Source organism: Phyllostomus hastatus, unplaced genomic scaffold (assembly GCF_019186645.2).
Source record: "Phyllostomus hastatus isolate PE091 unplaced genomic scaffold, TTU_PhHast_1.1 phas_contig_80, whole genome shotgun sequence".
Taxonomy (NCBI): Eukaryota; Metazoa; Chordata; class Mammalia; order Chiroptera; family Phyllostomidae; genus Phyllostomus; species Phyllostomus hastatus.
The window spans coordinates 36,992,927-37,018,835 of NW_025333960.1; the positions used below are offsets into that span (position 1 = coordinate 36,992,927).

A 25,909-nucleotide genomic window follows, 5' to 3' on the forward strand; every position below is an offset into this window, starting at 1 on the left:
TGTTGGGTGTATTTAACAGACATGAAGTCTCTGCTGTTGTCTCAAAAATGGAAGTGCCCCCACATTTGCCTTTTAGAGCTTTATCGTGGCCAATTTCCCCCCTAATTAAGATGCAGAATCAGAAGGAATCGGAGGCCACCAAGAAACTCAGGACGAAAAGAAGTGGCAGGCCCCAAGTCCCAGAGCTAAAGACAGGAGAGCCCAGGGATGCCACCTCCTGAGCCTCTGTGCCCCTAACCTCCACCTTTGTGATCTTAACCCGGGAGTGAACCCGTGGAGTCGCCCCTGTGTGGAGATGCTTCTGCCCAGTGCGGTCCCAGATGAATCACTGGACCGGTGGGGAGAATCAGGGCACCACGTTCACCCACAGATGAAGGTGCTTCTGTGTCCAACTCGCCCCTGTGTTCACTCTCCCTGCCCCTTCAGCTGTCAGGCATTCCACATGCAGGGCTTGTCTTTACTTAGGGTGAGAATCGTCACTGCCCCTTCTCAGTTACTGTGTCGTTCTGGCCCGTTCACGCAGTGCACCAGTGGCTTTTTTACTGAGGTCTGCCAAAGTTCCTCTTCATCGTAGATGCTCTGTAGATGTGTGTTGAATGAACAAATGGATAAATGCATAAATGCATGAATATACCCAGTGCATATCAATTCAGCAGTATCTATAACTTGCTGGATTGACTTCAGTTTACAAATTAAACAAGCCATGAAATTTTAATTTCGTAAAAAAATTTAGTTTGGGGCCTGCATGCCAACTAATAACTCTCTGGACTGCTTTGTAACAAGTCATTACAATGCCGGGGTTTAAAGCTGCAGTACACCTGCTCCTTTAGGAAGCGGGCTGAAGGCCTCACCTGGCCACCGCCGCTGGTTGCAGCCGCCTGTGTGGTTTCCGTCTGTGCACTGTCCTCTTGTGCCAGTGAAACGTTCACTCCCATCATTGTCGTTATTTCCTCTCCTCTCCCCAAACTCCCATTTTCTTCCTTATGTTCGAAGCTTCTTTAATAATCTGAGGATTGAGCACCAGTAGATTTTTTTATGGAGAATGAAGTCCTCCAAAAATGAGATGAAATGCCCAGCCCACAAAGGCAGGAAGAACAAGTAAAACCCTCTGTGCAGACATGCACAAACCAGTACTTGCCGAACACACACTAGGTGTGGACTTACCTTGTACCTTTCTGAAAGCCCTCACCTCAGGCTTCCTTCATAAACAGCACGTTGTCCAGAAACAAAACAAGACTGGATTTTCAGAACCGTGATTGGAACATGGCTTTAGGTGGCTTCACAGCAAGAGCCATAACATGCTCATCAGCTTCCCTGTAGTGCTTCCGAGGGGACTTCTGATGTGGAATTTGCCAGATGAAGGCTGAAGAAAGGAAAGGAGCGAGGAAAGGTGGGCACGTAGGACTGTGAGTGGTCAGGCACACTGTTACCCATTCAGCACCGAGGGGTCCATTTCTGCCCTGGGTGTAAAAGCATCTTATCTTCCCTTGGCTAGCTTCTCCGAAACCCACTGAGAGCAGTTTTTATCCTCTCTTATCCACGCTGTGTACATAGGGGACAAGCATCCCTGGCGGGGTGCTCGTGAGTCCACGTGGAGGTCCCTCATGACTCCCCAGCACCCCCACATAAAATCCAGACGGCTAGCCTCATTCCCAGCCTGACCCGGGGCCCTGTCTTCTGTGACACTTCACCCCCACCCCCAGAAACTGTCTTTCAGCCACACTGAATTCTTGCCTTTCCCCAATCACGCCATTCTGTTTTATGCTCCATGCCTTTGCACCTGCTGCTCTCTCTTCCTGGAATTCTGTTTCTCTCCCTCAGCCAGTGCTCTCACATTGTGAGAAACCCAAGTCAAGGGTCACCCCCTCCTCAGTGAAGTTCTCCCCGACCCAGTGGAGAAGTCACTCATTCCCCTGAGTGACGGCTCCTCTGCCAGTCTCTACTGTCCTTATCACACAGTATAAAAAAGCCAGCATTTTATATGTTTGCCTCCAACACTCTGAGAACAGAGGTTTATCTTGGTGTCCTCACATTTAAACTGGGGGAAGGGTGCTATTATTAACTTCATGATTGATGAGAAAACCAAGGCACAGAGTAGTGAAGGAAGTTGCCCAGGTTCAACCAGCCGCTTGTCGGAGCAGCGGTGTGAACACAGGGGACGTGGACTCAGGGCTCAGCTTTCCACCCCCATTGAAATGCCACTCTCCCCTCAAAGTGATCCTTTTGGTTATGTCGTACTTTCACTATGGTCTTTGTATTAACATGAATTCTTATTCTTAAGCAGCCAGATCAATTATATATGTTGGTATATGGGTCATGCATTTAATGAATTCCATTTTAAACTATTGTTCTGGAATATTTGCTGGTTGAGGTCTCCCCAGTAAATGTTTAGTGTGACCCCAGGAGCAATTGAAGGGAGTATGGATGGTGTTTGCAGCTCAGGGGAGATTGTTATTTTTATTTAAATGTCTTGTTCCTGCATCTTGTTTCTTCAACTAAATATTTGAGTACCCAAAGACTGGAGTGTTTCTTATACCTTAAGGGCCCCCCAAAGGACCTGGAGCTGCTGTGTTCACCATGTGCACTGAAACTTTCGCTGAGTAAATTAACACAAGAACAAAACTCCTTCCGTGTTGCCAGCTACCAGCAGTGCGGTGAGAAGGCAGCATCAGGTTGAATGTTCAAGAGCTGACAAACTTTCTTACTGCATCCCCAGCTCTCGGGGGGCTGGAAGTTAGTTGGTACAGCAGAGATGGAGCGATCACTTGGCCAGTCGCCTCTGCTCTGAGCCTCCCGCCCTCAGTCCAGCATCTGGTGGGCTCCATCCTCATCACCTTGTAAACACCCAGGGTTTCCTGTGCTCGTTCCTGCGGCTGGCTCATTCCGCGCACATGCTCTGTGCCAGCCACTGTGCTAAGCATTTTACAGGTATTATCTCACTTAATCCCCTTATAGCCCTCTGAAGTAGGTGATTTATTAAACCTTTTTTTTTTAAATAAGGAAACTGAAGCTTTAAGAGGTTAAACAACTTGAACAAGGTCAAATACCTAGTTAAGTGACAGAGCTGGGATTTAAACAAGGGCCTTCCGGCTCCGGAGCCGTGGACTTAGCGCTCCTTTTCTCACAAGTAGTGAGTCTCAGTTATTGGCTGGTAGGTGTGGATTCTGATTCTCTCTTACACAGAATGTGTCTGTCTCCGTGTCTTTGTTTTACTTTCCTCTTTTTAAATCCCCCCCCACTTTGAAAATAAGGACTAAAAATTGCTGCAGTTTTTTTTATTCTGAACTAGCATCTTATCCTCATGACCCTTGATAATTTGAGGTTGCTTCTTCAGAAATGCTTATTCCATTTTTTTTTAAATAGCATTCTGCCTCCAGTCTTTGGAACTCCCATTTGTTGGCCTTCCAAATGAAATTCAGGGTGCAGACGGCCTGATTCTTTATCTGTGTCTCAGGCCCAGGCCATTAGGAAGCCGGATTGACTTCCTATGAATCTTCGAATCGGACGCAGTAATCTCGTTGCCAGTCCCAAACCTCCCCAAAGACCAAGCTGCCTTCTCTGACCTCAAGCTCCACCAGGGGCTCTTCATCCCTATTGTCCACTTTTCCCAGTTTCCTGTCACTCTTCTCTGGGTGACCAGGAGGTCTTCTCAGAGGCCCTAACTATTAATATGCTCCCCTTTCATCCTAAACTATATTATCAGTCTTGCTGCATGTAGTGGTACGTTGTCTGTTAGCTGTATTTGTGCACCATGTGATGTTTGGAACCAACACAGGCAGTAGCCAAACTGAACTTAGCTGGCAACACTTTGGGGTTTGGCAACAGTGAAATTTCCTTGGAGGATGATTGATTTATATTATAAAAAAAAAAGTGCACTGCATCCCATTTCTTGAACAGAGGCTTGCATAACCAACCAAGTAGAAAGAAGTGTTGAGATGCACTTAACCTCATTAGTTTCAGTAGGACTGGCTCTCCCCAATCCATCAGAGTTGAGCTACATTAGTGAAACTCAACTATTTCCAAATCTCATTTACATAATGGATGAGATGTGAAATGAGCCCCATGCAAGGGGAGCCGCCTGGAGGCACTAAAGTTTATCACAATGTGTAAGAGTTCTTTCAGATCATTGCATTAAATTTCCCCTAACAAGATAACAAATTAATTGTCTGTGTTACTGTACTAGCCCAAAGTCTATTGAGTGGAGAGTATCAGTGAGGAAGGCAGCTGGGTTTTCACGCACTGTGCGCGAGGAGGGATGCTCAGAGGGATGTGGTGAATGCGACGCTGAGTTTCTTCTGCCCCTTTAAGAAATCCCAGGCACCTCCGTAATCTGATGGTGGACTTCGGCTTTATTAGTGAGGTAAGCGAGGATGAGTAAATCAACTGTATCAGACAAGCCTCAGGACATCTAGAAATTGATCATTCTGCCGAAATAAGCACTCCGTGTTTATTAGCTGGGAGTTCATCACTATCACTACTCCTCATCCTATTCCTAAGAGATTTCAAAGCCATCATCATGGTATTAGCTCGTCTGACTGAACTACTAGAGATAAAGATTAGGAGATCTATCTAATGACGGGTCTGGGTTTCTGTGATTCTTTTTTCTTCCATTGCAAAGAGGAGCGCTTTTCCAGCTCACATTCTGTGTCTGTGTGCAGATGCCCTCACCCAGTTACCGTGTGCTTGCCTTCCACACTCAAATAGTGGAACAGCGTTGTTCGTTTGAAGAAAGGACACCCACTAAAAAGCTCTTAAAACATTGCAGCTCTCCCACACAGGAAGAAATGACTAGTGAACAGGGGCACGGACGTATGTGAAGTTGACTCCTCTAGGTGACACAAGGTGCCATACAGTGTGGGTGATATTGAGAAGAATAATTAGATTCCTTAATCATATTTATAATCCCAACACCCATGCATGCCCAAGCTCCCACAAATGTGTCCATGAGAGATGAGTATGCATTAGACTGATCTGTCACAAACCAGCAGGTAGGCATTTATCTATTTCTACACATATTTATAGGCACGCATGCACTTAAGCTCCTGATATCAAGCTCTTTTCTCGATATGGCTTCTAAATAAGCAGTAATCAAAATGCAAATAAGGTGACCCAGTTAGCATCCAGATCTGTATTGCCATGCAGATGTTCTCCGTGACTCGGCTCTGAAGGTAAGAAAAGAAAGACACTATGAAAGATGCTTATATTAAGCAGCATTGACTACTAAGCCCCTCTTATTGGAGAGAATCTAGGAAAGACTCTTCCAGAGTTAATGGACTTAGAGCCTAGATCCGATCTCTAATTTTGGGCTTGGTCTGTTTTTAAGCTGCCTGGTGAGTGTAGAATAATAACTGAGCACGAGGAGAGCAAGAAGACAGCACCTGTGAAGTCTCAGAATATAACTCTTGTAGCACAAAGGTGACAAGCTGGCCTGGACAGTCCCAGTATAATAAGGCCAGGGTCAGAGTCATGGTCCTGCCATCACCCCATGCGACACTAGGCAAAGCAAGTTAAATCCCTCCCAGGGGCTCCGTGGCCCAGGAAGAAATGGACTAACTCTGAGCTGCCTTGATACCACTTTACTGAAGCTCCTTTGTATTCCTCTATTGACGAAAGCTGTAACATGCTTTAGGTCCATTTCAGTGGCAAATTCTTAAAGTACTTGTGAGCCAAGGACGTCACAAGAGCACACTTGGTGTGCTGTACTATTAAATTGGTTTTAATTACATGTATGCATTGCTTCTTCCCTTGTTAATACCGTTTGAAAACCCCTTTGTTTTATTTTCCAGAGCACAGGTCCCACTCTATTGTCTCTGCTCTCTTCTCTAAGCACAAGAGCAGTTACATCAGCATTGTATTGGGTTCTGTCTGCCCTTCGTGCTTCTGTGACGTGTGAGCACGAGAATCTGGGTGTAGGGATTCACTTGGGCAGGTGAGGGCTCTGACACGAGCTTTCAAGTATCGGTGAACCTTCAACTGTGTACAAAACATGTGCTGTGTGTATATGTGTGTGCACTCTCTTTTTTCCCAAGGAGAGGTCTGATGTCTGAGATGCAGAAAGATTAAAAACCGCTTCCTTGGTGTGTCTCCTCTTTGTGGTTTTGATATCTGATGAATTTCCATTCTGGATGATATCACTGGGCACGTCTAGAAAATACCTTTCATCTGGCATCAGCTTTTCAGTAGGGGATCAGGAGAAACTTCTTTCTGCATCATTAGAATTGACTGCTTCTTTAATATAGATCTCTGTGAGGTTCCAATGGGCAGAAATACTATTGTATCTTCTCAGCCCGTTTCTGCACTCCTGAATTAAGAGGCAAGACCTAATAAGATAGTTTGGTGCCTTTTCTGGTTGTAGAAAGCTTAAAATCAGAATGGTAGAGGTGGAATCGATTCTGACCAGGAGAAAACTGAAATTCACTGAGATCCCAAGTCTTGTGCAAGTTCATTCAGTACGTGTGGGGCAGATCCTGCAATAGCTCAGCATCTCAGAACTCCAGTCTTTTAACTTTCATATTAACAAATTATTTGTCTTTGATACAATTGACTGACTGTAAGTGTTCACTGAATAGTTTGTGTCAGTCTTATGCTAGAAAGCTGTAAGAATGTAAAGTCTCTGCTTCCTAAAGAATTTAAATCTTGTAGGGACACACATGACTTCAACATATTAAATAAGTTTTAAATGAGACAATTAGTACTAAGACAATATAGTGCTGAGAAATAATAATAGTCAACACAATTCAGTTCTCGCTATATCTAGGCATCATAATAAGTGCCTTTGTGTTAGTTTTGTATTGTTACTATAACAAATTTCCACAAACTGTTGTGGCTTAAACAACACAAATGTATCATTTTACAATATTGGAGGTCAGAAGTTCAAAATGGTTCTCAGGGAGCTGAAATCAAAGTCTCAACAGGGCTGCATTCCTTTCTGGAAACTACGGAAAGAATTCATTTTCCTGCCTTTTTCATCTTCTAGAGGCCATCTGCATTTCTTAACTCCCATCTCCTGCTCCATCTTCAAAGCCAGCAACAAAGCATGTCTCTCATGCCTCGTACCCTGCTTCCGTCACCACATCTCTCTCTGACTCTTCTCTTCTGCCTCCTTTCCCTTTCGCAGACCCTTTTGATTACATTCTGACCATCTGTTAATGAAGGACACTCTAGCTATGTTAAGGTCAGCTGACTGGCACCATTCATTCTGTTTGCAACCTTAATTCTCCCTTGTCATGTTACAGAGCATATTCACAGGCTGTAGTAATTAGGTTGTAGACATCATGGGTGGGGGAGGTGGGGACATTATGTTCTGTCTACCATACTAGATAAACTCCCTGAATCCTTACAACAACCTCATTTAAGAGCTGAGTAAACTGAGGCAAAGAAAGCTGACACCACTTGCCCAAAATCACACAGCCAGTAAAGCATATAGTCTTACTCCAGAAAATATATTCTTCACCCCCACTTTGTACAGTAGTGAAAAAGGAGTTTTAGAATAGAGGACCACGTGTGGACTGAATGGTTAAGGCAGCTTCCCTGGAAGCTTTGGGCCTAGAACAATAGGTGTGTTCCATTTATCTGTTCATCCATCCAACACTTCTGAATATCTTGCATCTATCAAGCCAAGTGTTGGGAAATCAGAAGAAAACCAGACATGATTCCTGACCTCTAGAATCTTGCCATTGCCTAGAAAAACTGGCAGAGGTGTGCACAGGTAATTGCACAACAAGAAGTAAGTCCTACTGCAGAGGTCTGTCCAAGATGATAAGACTTGTGGGAGGAACTCGACATGTGTCAACTCTGCTTGACAACTAGGTATGTGTTTAATTTTTCCCAACTGCCTTTTCAAGCATATCTCCCGGTATTTGGTTTTTAGAACTCGTCCCAAGTACTGTTGCCTCATTTGCACAAAGAAGATCCCAACCTTGGCAGGTCCTCCTTCCACTTCCAGCTATTGAACTCTACCCATTGGGCAAGACTGGGACTTTCGTGCCTGTATCTGTCTTCCTGAGTGTGCGGCTGGCCCCATTCGGAGGGGGTTCGTGCTCCCCATGCCTGACAGTGCCTGGTACTTTCAGGCTCCCAATGAATGTTGAGTGACTAAATGGAAGAGCACAAGACCACTTCAGATCCCACTGAGATCTCACTTTCTTCCAAGTTCGTGGAGGATTCATCTGGGCTCCTGCCTTCTTAGTTTATCAGCTTTATGTTTCTTCCCATCCTACTTTCCACTTCTAAACCTCCTATGCAAAGACAGAGATCGCATCTTCCAAGATTTACTGGTCAGCACTCAAATACTTATTGATTTTAAGTGATTGATTTTAGACCCACTGAATAGTATTTTACTTGTGAGTGACCTTGCCTGAATTGCATCTCTCAAGGTCCTAGAATGAAGTAAAACTCATTGGACACAAAACACATGCTGATAGGGCCACCAGCCGTGATCCAGCAGGTTGCTCACCGTCCGCTGGTGCCTTCCAGGGGTGCCATCCAGAGGGATGGTGGGGCTTGAACCTGGTCTGGGCTCCTCTCCTCAAACTGTGAGTAACAGGGATGCATTGCACACAGGACGTCACGCCTTTTTCTCCTTTTCACAAAGGTGCCCTCTCTTTGCTAAGATCTTTGTCCTTCGTTTCTACCCACCTAGATCCCTTTTTCTAATCCACCCGAAGATACGACATAAGTAGCAGAGGCCCTGCCTTCTGACAATTGAAAAAGCACTTCAGTGTACTTAAAATAAGCAGCAGCTACATCCTGCTACATGGAGATTATTAGAATGTAATTCTTAGAAAAGAGGGATTTCAACTGTTTTGATCAACACCATGTTCCTGGTATGGTAGATATTCAAAAAATACTTGTTGAATTAAGGAATAAGATGCTGCAATGAAAATAACACTTTTATTGACTTTGGCACAGTAAAATATTATTTCTCAGATCCTAGGGGTGCCTGTCGGCTTGATTCTGCCGTGAGTGACACCCATTTGCAAACAAGAAAAAAGAGCAGTGCAAAAATCTGAAAAGACAACCAGTATATGAGAAAAGGAGTTATCATCAAGTTTTCGGGAGCCGTTTTCTCTTGTGAAAAATCAGTTATGTGCTGCTTTACCCAAAAGTCAATGTGTTAAAGTAAAGGAGTGAATATCGAGTCAAGCAGCATAGATTTCAGCCTCATTTCTGCACATGATACATGAGCTTGGGCAAACCACCTGGTCCTCTGTGCCTCGGTTTCCTTATTTGTGAATTCAGACCTTCACAATCTGCCTCTTGTTATCCACATGGATGTTGCAAGGGGCAAATATCGTAATCTGCATCCAAGTTCTTTGTGAGATAAAAAGCCACTGACTGCTCAATAACATGTGCCTCCCAGTCCAGGCCGAGCCCTGCACTCTGCCACATAGAGAGGCAGGGAGGTGGCTGCAGGGACCAGTCATCCCACTGGTGTCAGCTGCTTCCACGACACCTGCCTAGCCTTTGTCACCAAGAGACATCTGCATTTGCATATCTTACGATTAAAAATTAAGTAAGGTGTTCAGCAAGCCTATACTAATCACATACTATTCTTCAGATGTATGGCTTTCTGCAGTGGATGTTGCAAGCCAATTACATGTGATCCCTGGGTAATGATCCCCATCAGCCCCTGTATTTTAAAGAGACTAGGAGATGAGGACTCAGCTAGTGCTTACTGCTCTGTAGGAGCTGTGTAATCTTACAGAAGTTATGCCGCCTCTCTGAACCTCCACTTTCTCATCTAGAAAAGGGGGGTAAATAGTAGCCATTCCACAAAAGTTTTTTATTGTTTGTTTTCCCCATAGAGAAGATGAGATAAAGTAGATAACTAGCTTTGTAATTACTCTAAGGTAAGGCTGGTTTTTATTATCCAAGGTCACAGAGCTTATTAAAGGGATCCTGGGAAAGCGAGCCCCCATGGAGCCTGCTTTTCCTCTGTGACCCCTGTGACCTTGAGCAACCTGGAGAAGAGGTAATTGAACAGCAACTACCACTTTGGAAGAAACAGAATCAAAATATCGAAGCTATTGACTCACCCTGAAGGCAGTAAACAGTGCTTTGGATTCTGACCTTTTCGCATCCTGGGGCAGTCAATAACCTGGCCGCTGGATGCAGCGCCTGCCACTGATTCTGATTTGGGAGTACTTTAACCTTGAACTGAGCTCCAAGTAACCAAGGCAACAGGAAGTCCGCCTCGGCGTCGGAGGAGCAGGAATCCATAAATCAAATCCCTAATGCAAACACGGTGTGCAGGTAGAGGTTTGAGAGGATAAGTGGTCTATGAGAAATTAGCTTTGAAAATGAGTGACTGGCCGTCGGTAGGCTATAGCACAGTTTCAAAGACTTCGAAAACAGCGTATCAATAGAGGTCAACAGGTTATAACAGAATGTTTTCCTATAGGTTTGACTTTTTTTTATTTCCTCTTGGCTCTGTCTTTAATTATGAACAGATGTTGGATCCACAGAGTTATTAGCATTGTTATTTCCTCCTTTAACAACGTGCCGGCCTGCAAATAGGCAAGCTGCCGTACAGTTCGTCCTGTGCTGGGGTTTGGGGATGCTCTGAACACATCTACCGGGTGTGTGTTCCGTGAAGGCCAGGTCTGAATTTGACACAGTGATGCCTTCCCAGATGAAAGGCTTGTTGAGAACTTGGTTCTGAACTGTTTCACACTCGCCTGGTCATTTGGGGACCTCTCCATGGACGGTCAGCTGCTGCCTGGACTGAAGGGGAACAAAGGCTTCCCGGGGGCAGCCTGCCCGATGCTCTCTCCCAAGAAGTCACCCTTTCCAGCCTCCCAAGACCTCTGCTCTCAGGCAGATTTTGTGGGTTACAAGTGCTGCTAGGCTAGCCTTTGTTTAAAACTTCCCCGGTATTCTCGCCCTTGTATACCGTATTTCTTGGAATGTTTCCATAACCCTTTCAAAACCCAATCATGTCTGGGAAAATGTCAGGGTTTTTTTTTTCCTCTCAGTTTGTTTTCAAATTCATTGGAGGGCAGCTAGCACACAGTACTCTAATAGAAAACCCTAAATTATCTAGGGTTTTCAAGACAGCTAAACAGTGACAATGTGAATTATAGAGTGTTTTAAGTGTCATTTTATGACTTTTAACGTATTCTGTAACGTAAACACTTGAGTAGCAAAGTATGCCCAATAGAGGTATGATCGGATCAACTTTAATGAAATGATGTGGACTGAGACTAATTTGGATTGTGAGCATTTGCATGAAAATGGGTACAACTAAAACGACTGGAAATCAGTTTGTTCCCAAGTGAGAGTTAAATATCCACCTGCGAATCCTGTTTATGGCTCACTCTCTGAGCGTGTCATAATTTGAGCAAAGAATTACCTGCCCAGCCTGTGTCCACAGGTACAAGGTTGACATATTAGTGAGTTTTTCCAAAGGAGCTGTTATGCAGGAGCCCTCTGACAGCTTACACCTGCCAGGTGCGTGCTGTGGAAAGTGCGCCTGCATCCACTCGATGGGACCCGCGTGGCGTGGCCCTGCACAGTGTCAGAGTGGGGGATTCTCATCAGACGCAGGCCAGTTGTGCTCACTCCACATTTGTTAGCAGCCAGTGGTTCCAGCCACCCCTCTGCCCCACTCCCCGTGCTCCGATGGAGGCCTCTAGATCTTTCCCACAGCGTGTTTATTTCTCAGAGGAACAAGGGTGTTCAACATGTTTGTGATTGTAAATATATTAACAATAAAACAGGCTAAGGAGTAAAATAATGCCCCCCCTTCCTTGCCAAGTGTCCCTGTGCTTTCCTTGCTCAGAATAACCCCTGTTAACTGTTTAGATGTGCCTCCTCACAGATAAGTTTGTGTGCGTCTTACATTATTTATAGGTGTGTCCTCGCCTCTCCCTGGCACACCTGCATATGCTAAACGCAGGCATTCTACACACATTTGCTGCACTTTCCAACTCCCGGATGATTGTGCCTTGCAATCTCTCTATCATAGAATTTTATGTATGTGTACGTTCACTGTCAAAATGCTATGGACTATAAAATTTTAAAAAAAAAAACGGCCTAAATGGTACTGTTACTCTCAGCATCTGAAGCAGGAGGTTCGGAGACGGGGAAGGAGAGTCGGGAGAAGGCAGTGGGCGGGACGTGAAAATGTCCGCATGGATCTTCCTCCTAAGGTGCCTGGAAAGGGGCCCTGTCCGGGTGTGGTGCTAGGGCCTCTGCGTCCTCCGAGGGAAGCATGTCGTTGGCAGGCCGGGGTCGTGGACAGGTGTCAAAAGATGGACGGGCGGAACAAGATGATCCTTAGTGGAGCGTCTGGCTACTTGGAAACACCCAGCTGTGCCACTGAGTTAGTTCCGTGCCAGTTCAGTTGGTTCTCTCTCTCTCAACCTCTCAGAAATCTGTTGCCCTCATCTGTAACATTAAGAAAATTGTCACCTCCACACTACCTGCTTCACGGGGCTGTCATTAGGCCCAAGTAAGCTGATCTCACTGTGGTGGGAAGATAATGTTACTCTGGGAGGCGACTGTATCACTCAAGTTGGCTGCAGGGGAATGAGGGGGACAAAAAAGTTCAAGGTCTACTGCGACAGAACCCCACGTGGTGTTGCAGCTGGGGGCACAGAACCCCCGTGCCTCTGGACTTACCCTTGCATGAGTTGGAGTCAGCTTTTTGCAGCTGGGGATGTGGAAGGTGCTCAGAAATCCTTGGTCACGTCAGGGAAGGGAACAGGCACTTCGCTGGCTGGTTTCAGTTGGGCCTGAGGAGGCAGCAGGTTATAATAGTGATCGTCGTACTGATAGAAGTAGTAACAATGGGAAACGCTTACATAGCACGAATGATGGGCCAGACACTGAGTCTAAGCACTTGATGCAGAATGACTCTGGGATGCTCCCAGCCACCCCTCTGAGAGTGTTCCATCCCCTTTGTACAGTTAAGGAAGCTTAAAGCTTGGAGAAGTTAAGTAACTTGCTCGTGGTCACACAGCTGGAAAGTACAAAATCCTGGATTCGAGCCCAGGAAGCTAGGTTCCAGAACAGCTCTTACGATTTGTCATATAGTAAATTTCCAGGGCCTTCCAGAGGCACCTCACGAGAGCCTTCCCAGGCCTTTCAGCATCATAAAGATATGACCTATGATGCTTGTCGTGACCAGACACTCCAAGGCCCCCGAGTCAGTTCTGTCACTCGGCCCGGTGACTGTCATCCCACTCCAGTCCCCACAATGCATCTTCAGCCTCCAGCAGGCTGCCTCTCACCTGGACCATCTTCATTTCTCCACCTGTGACACCATACGCATCTTCCTCTTCCTTGCTGCTCTAGTGTGAACTCTGGAAAGCCGTTCCTTACATTCTCCCACACAAATCCCTACCTCCTTAGAACTCCCCAAGCACCTATGACACATAAGCCTATACTTGTTGCCCAACTTTCTCTTCTCATTGAGTCTTGTCCCCGCAGCTGGAGAGAGGACTCCCCTCACGAGGGTGGGATCCACTTCTCATCGTGCTGCACACAGCACACAGCACAACCTCCGCAGAGACGGCCTTTTTAATCCTGAGAAAGCAAAGCGTGCCTGATGAGGGATTATGCTGCTTCATTAGGCCTGTGCCCCGACCCCACTTCCAGGCAGCCAACCTGGAATGAATCCCCACTGACCTCAGCCACAAAGCCAAAACCAGTCATGCTGCTAATTTTTTTTTCTTTGAACATTCTCACATGTTATTCTTGTACCAGAAGGAGGTCAGATCATTTGACAATTTCCTCAGATCACTTTCAGCTTTTATGTTGTCTGTCTTCCTGCTCCTTCAAAGTAACTGCAGGCTTTGGGATTTTTTTCTTTTTTTTAGGGATGGCAAGTCCCCACTTAAAAGTGGACCAGACGGCAACGCATGGTAAGAACGAGGGCTCCGCGTCCACCATGATGACCAGGAAGAAGCCAGCTGCGGTCGACGGTGTTGCGATCCCACCCACCCCGGTGTTATCTCTCCTTGCTGCATCTGCAGCAACCTCGGATGCAGGTGAGCACTTTTCAGACCCCAGTGAAGGTGGGCACAGAGAAGACCTCTGGGGAATGTATTGTTTGTTGAATACAGGTAAGAGTTCTCTGTTTAGCCAACCTCCTGTAGACACAGAGCATGTGAGCTATTTCAGCACTACATTTTTCAAGTGGGCCGAGGTCTCAGAAAGAAGGAGGTGAGCTTGAAACCTGGAGGCAAAGTCTTCTGGAAGAAGTGATCCAGTCTATTCTGACACATGTTCAGTAGCAGCAACTAAATGATAACAGTATCAGTTACTGTTTGTCCAGCTTCAGTAATGACACCTCTGCATCCAGGGTCTTATATATGTTATCTCATGTAACTCATTTAAAAAACTGTGAAATACATATATGTGCCCTCATTTCAGAACAGAAAGCTAAGAGTAAGGAGCTTTCTCCAGGAACCTGTGGATAGTCAGGATTCCAATCCAGGTCCTACACGCCCGACCTCTGCATTTTACAGCCTCGCTGGCTCCCCGAGATGAGGGGGCAGTCATCACGGTTTCCAGAGCCCTTGAGTCATTCCACCCTCACGCTGTCATGAGTCCCTCAGCAGTCACCAGACCCTTCCTGGGCGTTGAAAAAATATAAATTCCTGACTCAGACACCCCAGATGCTCTGCCTTCCTCTGCTCCCCACGTAATCTCTCACCCATCGCTGCACCAGCCCCCACTCTCATCCCGGGATCACACTCATCCCAACTACCAGCAAGGTCGGCCTTGGACTTGGCTGAATACCTGCCTTTGAGGACAGGCTTACTCAATTTCTGTTTACATCCCACACATCTTGAAGGCCCTGGCCCCCAGGCACACCTCCTTTGAATGCCGGTAGCATCCAGTGTCTCCGCCATGCAGTCACCACCCACTTAGAGGCTCCATAAGAATTGTCTTCTCCTTGTCCTCTTTCCTCCCTCACAACAGAGTTGTACTTACCTGGGAGGTAGAATCCGTGATTTAGGTGCTTGCTGTCTTCGTGGCACACAGAATGATGGCCCGCTTCATAGACACTGGTTGAATTAATGCATTGGTCAATGTCAAGTGTATTGCAATATCTAGAAATGCCTATTATGATTAGAAGTCCAAGAAAGGACTCATTATTGATATTCACTCCAAATTCATCTTATAATTCAGAGGTTGCTTGTTTTCAAGCAGAAAACTCAACTTGTCCACATACCTACCTTCTTCATAGAAATTATTGGCAATTAGAAAACAAGCCTAATTGATAAAACAGAAAAAATATTTGGAAGAACACTGCCTAAAGTGAGCTCAGCAAAATATCAGTAGGTGTTTGGTGATAAAAGGTATTTTCACAGTTAAATGGACGTAGGGAAGGCTGTGTTACACCCAGTTTCTTCTGCAGAGCTGTTCAGGGCCTCTCGTTGACCAGTGTTCATTTTGAAGTTTCAGGAGGGAGAGACACTGAATTTCGGAATTTTACAGTCTTATCCGACCACAAACCCCATTTAGCTCTTAATGTCTCTGTGGAGATGGTAGTCTCTCCAGCCATTTGGGAAATCTTGCTCTGAAGGCACAGGATCATCTCTCAACTGTGATCCTAAATCTTCACGTGCTAGATGTGAAATGAAGAGTTTTGGGTGGAAATGTCAGGTAAATAATGCCAGCGATGAGTGCAAGAAGAGGTCAGAGGAGGGCAAGTCCCGGAGGGGTGGGGAACAAGCTGCCCCCGAGACGAGCCAGATCCGCAGCCCCTGGTGGGAGGGCGTGCAGGCAGACGGAGCAGTGACAGTGCGGCGGAGCCCTGCAAGTGGGAGCTGGTGTCATGCCTGGAAATCAGGGGAGTCATCGCTCAGCTGGGGCAAATGATTCAGGCCTCCATCTGCACTACCCACCCAGAAAATTGCTTATTCGACCTTGTCAGTTAATCTCCGGAGACTTCCCTTTATGGATTTAGAAACTAGCCTGATGTTGCTGCCTTTGCTTGCCAAGCACAGATATTTCCCAGGGGCAAAGGACAGGTAGGTGGTCCCCTGTTTTCTCCTCCCTGAGCCCTTTCTGTTCAGCTTGACAGAAAGCATTCTTGGGAGCCCAGCCTTCCACAGACTCACCTCCTCTATTTGCATTCAGTGATTTACAAATATGCCAAATAGGTATAGAAACAGGTGGGTATTAAAGCTTTAAACCTGCCCGTCTGGCAATCAGAGCTGAGACGAAGCTCTCCTGTCTCAGAATGCAGGAATGGGCTGTTTATTTTGGGCAGTGCCTAATGGAGACCCTCATGAGAATTTCACAGATTTGATCCATTTCTGGGTTTCAGGCCGCTGAGTAGAATTTTTTTGGTTGTGGGCAGGGGGGTGGGAACAAGCCAGAGATCAACCCCAGGTGCTGGAGGCCAGACCTTCCTGAGACTCTGCTCCCCAACATACACACCGCTTCTCATGCACCAGAGAGGGTTTGTTAGGGTCCCAATCTCTGAATCTCTGCAATTTGCAATTGCATGAGATCATGCAGTTGGGCTGGAACCCAATTTCTTGATTTACCACCTGCTTTCCAGGGGAATCTCACTTCTGTCATAGGCCCAACGTTAGCAAAGCCAGGTTGCTTTCTCCCTAACTAAGGATTCCTGCTTCTTTTAGCGAACAGTGAGTGGAAGCCATCATTTCATGGGGTGGATAGCCTTAACAATGTCAAGCATACAGTAAGCGGGTGATAACACTTCATTTCTGGATTTGATTTCATTCAGTTGGGTGCTTGTGTATTAGTCATACACATTTCTGAGGAGACAACTCACTTGTTTTTTGTTTTTTAGAGTCCCCTTACTCATCTTTCACTATAAGCAAGGTAATTTAGAATTACTTCTGGCTGGATCCAGAAATGAACTGATTTTCAACAGGTCTTCGTTCTACAGAATGGTGTTGAAGACCCAGATAAGTGCAAAGGGAAATAGAAGAAAGAACAGTAAAACTAAGTGGTTTATAAAGCAAAAGTAACTCAAGAAATCATTACTGAAATTAAACATTACTGACATAATAGGATTAATTAGCAATTCCTTTCATTTAAAAATAATGGATCTTAAAGTTTCTGGGGCAGCGCTGACACCTAGTAGGGGCTCAGGCAATCGTCACTGAGCGGAATGAATGACGGCGAGTCAGCAGCCGCTCGCCGATACAGCACCCCAGTTGCAGGGGCCTCTGGGAAAAGCCTGCTTGGCCCTGGAACTGCTTAACAATCAAATGAAAACCATTTGACAGACATGAGGTAGGCTGCCGGCAAATACTTGCCAAGTAATAAGTCAGTCTGTGGTCCCACCAGTACTTTTTCAAGCAGGTGATCTTTGGGAAAGGAAAGAAAAGGGGCATTTTCCATTTTATTTTATAAACGTTATAATGTAGGAGAAATGAAGGTGGGTCAGAGGTTTAAAAATATGTCTTTTCTAGCTCAAGTGTGTGTGTGTGTGTGCACATGTGCGTGTGTTCATGTTTTGTTTAAGGCAACGTTTTCGCTTCTCCGAGTCTGGGAGGCATGCTGATTATGAAGTTATTGATCCGGAGGAGGAGGCAGAAGAGGAGTTGAGGAGAGGGCCGCCAGGCTGAGAACATGTCAGTCTGTGAGCTACTGGGAGGCAGGGATGGCGGTGGCCGCCATTGGTCTCAAGCAAGTCAGCCTTTGTGATCAAACTGCTCAATAGCAATTGATCAGCCGCGGTCCCCTGGCGCAGGGAAGGAGGCCTGATTCAAGGGAGCGGGGCATCATTATTAGGAGTAATTAGGACTAATGCAGTAAAAGCTTCAATAAAGTTTATTCAAAGTGCTGCATAATTTGAAGTAACTTCTACTGCACCGTCCCAGTCATAATTTACTCACTGTATCGGATAACGAGATAAATCTGAATGGGTCAGGCTAACTTTCCTGATCTACCTATTGAACTAACTTCTCAGGGAGGTCATGCCACATGTAGAGAGCTCGTGATTTTCCTACGGAAACATGCCCCCACCTGTGTACTTAAGAGGAGACTATATTATTAAGTAAACTAGAAATTTGACAGGCACTCAGTAAAATACCAAGGAAACAAACTCTGTGCGTCTGCACCTGATGAAGAAACAAGCAGATGTATATCCTTCCTCTCCTCTCCTCCCCTCCTCTCCTGCTCCCCTCCCCCCTCTCTCTCTCTCTCTCTCTCTCTCTCTCTCTCTCTCTCTCTCACACACACACACACACACACACACACTGGTAGTCTCACATCTTAAATCCAAGGGAAAAAAAAGATATGTATCAGGGTTGCGATCACCAAATCTCATCTGCTCAAGGTGTAGCCCAGTTCAAGATAACAGAGAGAAGCGGAGTGAATGGGGCACTTAGTTCGTATCTGCTTTGCATCGAGGCTAATCCATTATTCTCTCAGACTGTAGGATCTGCCTTATTTAAAACTGCCAGAGCCTATGAGTAAGTGAAACTATTTAATTTCACAAGTCTATTAAATTTTTAGACATTTTGCTTCTGCAAGCAGAGACTATATTAGGTAAACCATTTCATTGTTAACCAAACTACCAGCCCAGTCAGAACTGACTGATGTCTATAATCAAGATGCAAAACTTTAAGCTTGAAAAATTACTTTTACAAATAAAAGAATGGATTCTTAATTCTAATGGAATCAGAATGAAATCCAGTAGTGTAGTCACTGAAGCCAAATGACTGTGAAAACTGCTTCTAAGTCCCAAATGTGTAAAATGTCTGATTTTTCTCTTAACAAACTGCCATTTATGGAGAGTCCCAGAATAACGAAATAATATCCTGGTGCAAAAAGAAAGAGACAGGAATTTAAGAACTGTAAAATTATTTATTTCACTTGCTTCTCACCCTATGTGCAAACATGAAGTGAAAGTCCTAACCAAAATAATAGGTCCCTTTGGCCAAAAGTCTGGTCTTCCAAAAGAACCAAAACAGAGCAAGTAATTGTTCAAGTTAACAGGACTTGGAGCATCCAAGGCCCACAAGTATACAAATTGAAGAAGTCTTCAAATTGTAAAATAAACTCCTACACGCCCAGACTAATCATTTAAAATATACAGTAGGAAACCCTGGAAAAATCTAGAGAAAATAAAGCTGTATTTTAGGAACAACTCATTCATTCACATGGTCTGAAAAGTGCTGCTAATGGACCCCTGTGGAAGCAGCACGGAATGAGCCGAGTGCCTGGAGAGTCCGCGGGATATGAGGCTGCTGGGAGGACCCCCTCCCCCGTCTCTGAGCCACGAGCAGACCCAGCAGGGTTGGAAGCTTCTGTGCTTCCCTAAAAATCCTGTCAGAACAAGGGCTCTCTGAAAAACCTCCAAAAGTATGTTTTAACTTTGCCCAAAAAGGATGAAATAAGCTCTTTTTGACTTAACCTGGGCATCCTGGAGCAGCTGAGCTGTGCCCGTGACCGAGGCCGTAAACACTCAGAGAAGCACCAGCACTCTCCAGAATCTGGCTTTCTGCCTTCTGCGCCAACCCCATCTCCGTGGAAATGTCCACCAGCACCACACTTCTCTGGAATCTTCTCGGTCAGAGTGTAATTTTCAAAAACAATAAATTCGTGTCAAAGATTCACACAGCTCTTGAATGAGGAAACCAGTGTGGTGGTAGAGCTGGTCCAGAGAAGAATTGGAGGAATAGGGCATGACGGGAATGTGGGCATTGGAGAAAGACCATCAAGCAACATCACGCAGGTAGCGTCCTAATGGGGGATAAACCCATCACCTCTGGGGTTATCTTTTCTACTGGACAGAAATCATATGTATCTTTTCTGGGCAAAAAGCTGCAAGTTATCATATTAGTAGGCACAGCCTGGGCCTTTTAATCACTAGTGGGTAGCAAGTCCATAAAAGGTATATTTCCCCAGATAGTTAATAATCACTGGGCAGGCCCATAAAATTTCGCCTTGTTTCTAAGTCTTGGCTCATTTTTTCCTTAATACCACACACAGGCCATGCAATGTTCTACTCACATGCATGTGCTCTTGCTTCCAACGGCCTGTGTTGGAATCTTAGGGCTGCACTTACCAGCTGATCTCAGACCTCAGTGAAAATGGGGGAAAGCATACCACCTGGTGTAGGGGTTGCGGGCAGAAATGAATGATCTTGGCAGCGTACCTGGCACATTGGAAGAGTTCAGCAAATGAGTGACGTTGTTGCTATTAGTATTGTTATCACTATTCTGGCTTCCCACCCTGGAATGTTTCTCTCTCCCTCACCTGCCCCTCAAGCCATCTGGATGGCTAATTCTTGAGTATTCTTTAAGACTCAGCATCGCTGCCTTCAACTCTAAGAAGCATTCCCTTTACAACCACTTGGAGAACCATCCCGTGGCCAATTTGGATACCACATCCCTGTACTCCATGGCTCCCTGTAAGCCCATGGATCATTGATCTCCACATTTGATGGTCTCCGTGCTCATGCCTGCATCCCACGCTGGACTGACCACTCCCCTATTGTCAGTACCTCGCATTGAGGTGGACAAACAATAAATGAGCATTGAATATTATCCAAGTGGATTGAACAAGGGTTTCCTGTACAAAACCACCTGGTACATGAAAAAGCATACTCTAGCATTATATTCTTTAGAGTTGAGAAGCAGTGATGGGCCTTTATTTTCCATATCAGTGCCCGAAATAGCAGACCATCCTGAGAATGTTCAGCACGAGAGCAACCTGAGAGGGACTGCTGGGGCCTCCAGAATTCTTTGTTCCATAATGGCAGACCAGCTCCTGGCTAATCCACCAGGATATCCTGGGGGGAGATTTATGTCAAGTTCAAGAGTCGGCCTATAGTATGATAGGTGCAGTACATGAGTATGTGTTTATTCAGAGGAGGAGGATCTCATGTCTGTCTCCACATGAAAGTTCTGAGATTTTCAGGAAGAGCCACTCGGTAGAAAGCTGGACAAGGGCCCAGGCTATACTTAAACTGTCACATGTGGTGGTCTTGTGGCCAGACTGTTGGTTTCTGAGGGCAGGGACCACCTCTTATTTAGGTGTTTGTCTCATTCAATGAGGGCTAGGTGTCATATAAACCCCCAGAACCCTGGGCTACGTGGGTTGACAATAAGAGAAACAGAAGGCAGGAGCATCACCATTAAACAGCATATAATCATGTTTGGGTGTCCAGCACCTCACACAGCATCAGGTGCCTAGTAGAAACTTAATATACGTGTCTGGACCTGATTTAACTAATTTTCTTTTCTCTCCAGAGCTGAGATTTTAGAGAAGACAAAAGGTTTAATGACAGGTTGGACAGTCTGTGTCTGTAAGAAGTTTAACTCAATTTATCTTCTCAAAATGCTTCCTACAGATTACGCTCCCAACCTCCTCTTGCCACAGTCAGACCCTCTTAAAAATAGAGTAATGGTAATAATACATTTTATCTCCTTCCCAGTGATAGTATCGCTCACACCTCCATTGAAGCCCAGTGGGAGGTTTGGCTGTGAGGCCTGGCGCAGGGGGAGTCAGGTGCGATTATTGTAATGAGGGCTCCACGCCGCTGGGCGAGATGCAGGAAAGAAAACCTCCCATACGTGAAGCGATTTCTATTAAGATACTCATTTTATATCCAATATTCTTTGTAAAAGGGAAAGAATGAAAGGAGGCTCATCCAGAGGCAGATTTTATGCAGCCAAGAACGAAAGGGCTGAAATATTTTATGATCGGCTTGGAGATAGTGCCGCGCCTGCCTTATTCACCGGCCCTCTCCATTTCCAGAAGTCTAATTAGATTGTTGGTTTAATGGTGGCAAGATAATTTAGTGGCGACCGAAAGCAAGTGTGTTAATGAGAAGGGGGAGGGGAGGACAGTGCTTCACGTTTCCTGTAATTAATGGAGAGTTTTTGAAAAAACTTCTTGGTTCCCGTGAAGTTGGCACACTGAGCCCAGCTGTTGAGAAGTGGGGCAAGGTCTTTCCTGCTCGGGGCTGCGGAAATGGCCTCAGGCAGCATGGGAGAGCTGTGTAATGACTGTCGTTAAGAGTGATCTTTAGTGGTCCCAGCAGGCAGGAGTCAGTCTGAAAGAGAGGAAAGACAGAGAAAGAGGGACGGAGAGAGAGGAGGCAGTGCGAGAGAATGGAGTAGGGATTGTAGACCGAGGTGACAAAGAGGTACAGCCCTCACCCCTAGGCCCTCTCCATTCTACCCCTGGGGGGGGCCCTGGAAGGACACCAGAGTATCCTCCCAAGGGGCCTCCTCCTCTTGCAGCTTAGACTGGAATTGACCAGACTGGGTTAGAACAGACCGGAAGAGGCCTCTGCCAACCCCTTCCTGTTGCCGATGAGGAAATGGAGCCCAGAGTGTAGAAATGAATTAGAAAGTGTTACCTGACTAGGAATTAGGTGACCTGGGCTCCTTCTGGCTACCACGCAAATGCACAGTGGAAACTGGATTTGGAATTCAAAGATCAGGGTTACTGTAGCCTGCAGGAATTACTAACTCATTCCCGCAGGTAAGTCGCTGGGTCTGACGGAGACTTCTGAGTCTGTTTCCTCACCAGGGAAACGGGAAAAATAATGTCTGCCTTTGAGGCAGCGGTGAGGCAGAAATGAAATAGCAGATCAAAACACCAGTGACATTCAAAACGATATATCACTTTTATGACCCATGTCCTGTACTGATTTAATCATGTTAAATCATAATTTAGTCATGTTGTGACTCAGCTCATAACACCCATTAATTATCATTAGGAGTTTTGTCCTTACTTCACCCTCCAAAAACCTTTATCTGAGGGCACAAAGCCCCCCTTCCAGTGAGGGCATTAACTGCCTATGAAGCTCACCTTACAGGAACTTCTGTAAGTCTTTGTTGCAAAACGTCCCATGTTTTCGAGCACCTGTCACATTGACACATGGAAGTACAAGACTGGACCCGCCCTGGGGCAGCTTCCACACCATTCGGAAAGACCTGACTCCAAAACCAGGGATGACCGAGTAGTATTTCATAAATGAGCATATCGAATAATCTCAGCTACTAACAGAGCTCTAATTTAGTGATTGACGGGTCAGGGATTTCCAGCTGAGGGGAGCTAAGGGGGTTCAGAAGATAGCAGAGGATTCGGAAGAAGAGCTGAGGCGGCCTCCTGAGGATGACCGGCCTTCACTGTGCAGACAGAGCAGGAGGGACACGTTTACGACATCTCCAAGTTAGGCATGTACGTGCAAATCACAGACGAGGCTAGAAGAGAGGTTGGGGTCAGAAGGTGGCATCCCCGAATCCTCGAGTGAGGCGTGGTGGCCATTCTGAAGGGCAGTGGCAGCTGTGGACCCATAGCCGTCTGCAGTCGTATTTTGATTGGTCTACGGAGGGTTATACCTTTCTTAAAAAATTAATTAGCAGCTTGAAAACTTTAGAAGGTTTATATGATAATCAAGATTTCTGGTGTTTTGAAACCCAGACTATCTGACAACTTTGGGCTCAGATTTCTACCTGCCGATGATTGACTGTTACAGAATAACATTCGCCCATTAGACATGGGCCATATTCTCCTTAAGTTTCCCAGGTCCTCCCCCTTCCCCCCTACCTTACTTTATAATCCTGACCAATTTCACTCATTGTAGTGGCTGCCTGGCTCCCTATAGGACACCATTAAAGGCATCTGAACCAGAAAAAGTAACAAAATCCAAGCGATCTGCAGGAACACATAATCTAGCAGAAGTAACAAGGATAATCTGTATTAACATCTTGTTTTGTTTAATTATGGAATTTGGGGGTTGGAAGAGCCCTTTGAGATTGTGAAATTGAGAGGAATTTGGCACTCCACGGCAGTCAACAGTGGAAGATTAACAGAGAAACCCAGACCTCACTCCTTCTCCAGCTCCCTGTCTTCTTCGCTTCCTTAAGGAAATACGGTGTGAAACTGGCTTTGAAATAGGGGAGCATTTGCTTGAATCCTTGAGTCCGTGACCTCTAAAATGTGTGCCCTTGGGAAAACGCTTTAATCTCTGAGGTCTCAGTTTTCACCTCTGTACTGTAGTGCTACCGATGTCCTCGTGTGGTTGATAATTAAATGCGGAAATATGTGAAATACTGCAGACCACACTGTAGATGCTCCAGAAGCACTCGGTTCTTCTTTCCCTTGGCTTCACGCGAAGGAAGGAACAGTGCACTTCACTGACCTTGTACAGAGTGTGGTGTGATACAGGGGATGGGTGTTACTGAAATAATCAGTGAGTAAATGAATGATAGATAACCCCTTGCACCTCCCCTAGCAAAGAATGAAAACCCTTTTTCTCCCCTCTCCCCTCATACGTCCTAAAATGTGATAGCTGTTGTTTGAGATGTCTGTAACTCGCTCCGTGAGGTCGTGCCGTAAGGTCTGCTTTGGAAAGGGACACAAGGAGAGGGCGTGACTGCTCTCCCCACTCTCAGAGTCTCTCACCTGTTGAGGAACCTCCTTCCCCAGAAACCGTTTTACGTTTTCTTGATTCCTCTTTAAACTAAGAGAAGCCAGATAGTTTTCATACAACATGAAGAGATGTCAGTTTGTGCTACCAATGGACAGGTTCAAAACACAGAGCGAATGTCCTAATGGAGGGGATTGCAGCTTCGATGGTCTCGGCAATGTCTGAACACCCTGTGTGGCCTGGACCAGGGCTTGCCCCACAAAGATGACAGAGCTCAGAACAAAAGAGAGTACGCCTGATACTAGCTTTAAATTCAGCAGGGGATCTAGGCCAGCCTCAAGCAGGGTTCCTGGGTTGCTGCAGTTTCAGTGCTCAGAAACACTCCATGAAGGGACTCCCATGCCCTCTAAAACCTGAAGGTATTTTGAGAGGATTTTTCTTAGTTTGAAATCCAGTTTAGTTAGTGCCTAAATAAAAGCCATAATCCTGGTCTTTGTCTCATGTGAGTTGCCAGAGTTAAGTGATTTGGGCTTACATATGGAAAGTTCATTCTGTTGTGTAATTAATGGGAAGCAGACTTTGGGAAGCTGATGATCCAGGCCCTTATTTATATGAGAGCATATGTCTGTGTTTTGTTTATGACTCACTCTCTTACTCCACGAATTGTGACTTGGGTTTGTTTATGCTAACTTTTCCTAGAATCCAAGCCACATGGTATACGAGCCAATAATTTATGGTCTCTAAAAGGCAAAGATGATGAATGAGCTTTTTCCTCGTAAATTGTCAAATCTTAAATTGAGGAAGGAGTATTTGCTGCCTTGAGTTTGTCCAAGCTTATATTAGGGGGCCGCAGGGAGGGGGGGTGAAGGAAAGCAATAACTTAAAAAGAAAAAAAACTACTAGTGCTCAGAACTTGAATGTGTAGATATTTGCCAAGAGAGCATGTGAGCACTTTCTTATGATAAACCATTATAATTCTGATCCACATGCTCATCAGTGAAAAGATCCATCTCTTTCTCCCTCCCTCCCTCTCTCTCTTTCTCTCTCATTTTTGGTGTTATATAATTAATATGTAATATATACTGTTTTCCAGGGGACCCATGGTTTTAAGCAATCTGTGGGCTTAAATGTTCAAGCCGGTTTGCTTAATGAAACTTAGTAAGTTCCAAACTTGTTTTTATCGTAGAAATGCCACTTTTCCTATGAGTGGCAGGGACAGGGAGAGTGGCAGGGACAGTGGTCTGTATGTCACAGCACTCCCATGCTTCTGGTTACAGCTGATGGACTCCAGACAGTGAATGAGGCTCTAAGGAAAGCAGGGAACAGCTGAAATGTGTGAGGATCTGATTTTCCTATACAGTGATTTGGATTCCCTTCAATTAATCCTTTCATATTTCATACACAGACTTCACAAAGTAGATGTTAAGTCTCGGTGTGGGTCAAGTCACGCAGATCGGTTTCAGGTCAGGTAAGTCGTCTGAGCTCTGTGCTGGTCACGAGGGGTGGGGCTCAGAACCGAGCACCCGGCACAGAGCCTGGCACAGAGTGGGGTTCAATCAGTATTTGCTCCAAGGATGAATG

General features: G+C 45.6%; 1 protein-coding gene across 2 annotated transcripts in view; it reads left to right on the forward strand.

The window, feature by feature from the left end:
- Positions 1-25,909, forward strand: part of SETBP1 (SET binding protein 1) — a 349,804-nt gene that overhangs the window by 308,482 nt on the left and 15,413 nt on the right. For both annotated transcript variants that reach the window (XM_045849687.1, XM_045849688.1), the window contains exon 5: positions 13,824-13,994. In XM_045849687.1, coding sequence (XP_045705643.1) covers positions 13,824-13,994 — 171 coding nt within the window. The remainder of the gene's footprint in view (positions 1-13,823; positions 13,995-25,909) is intronic.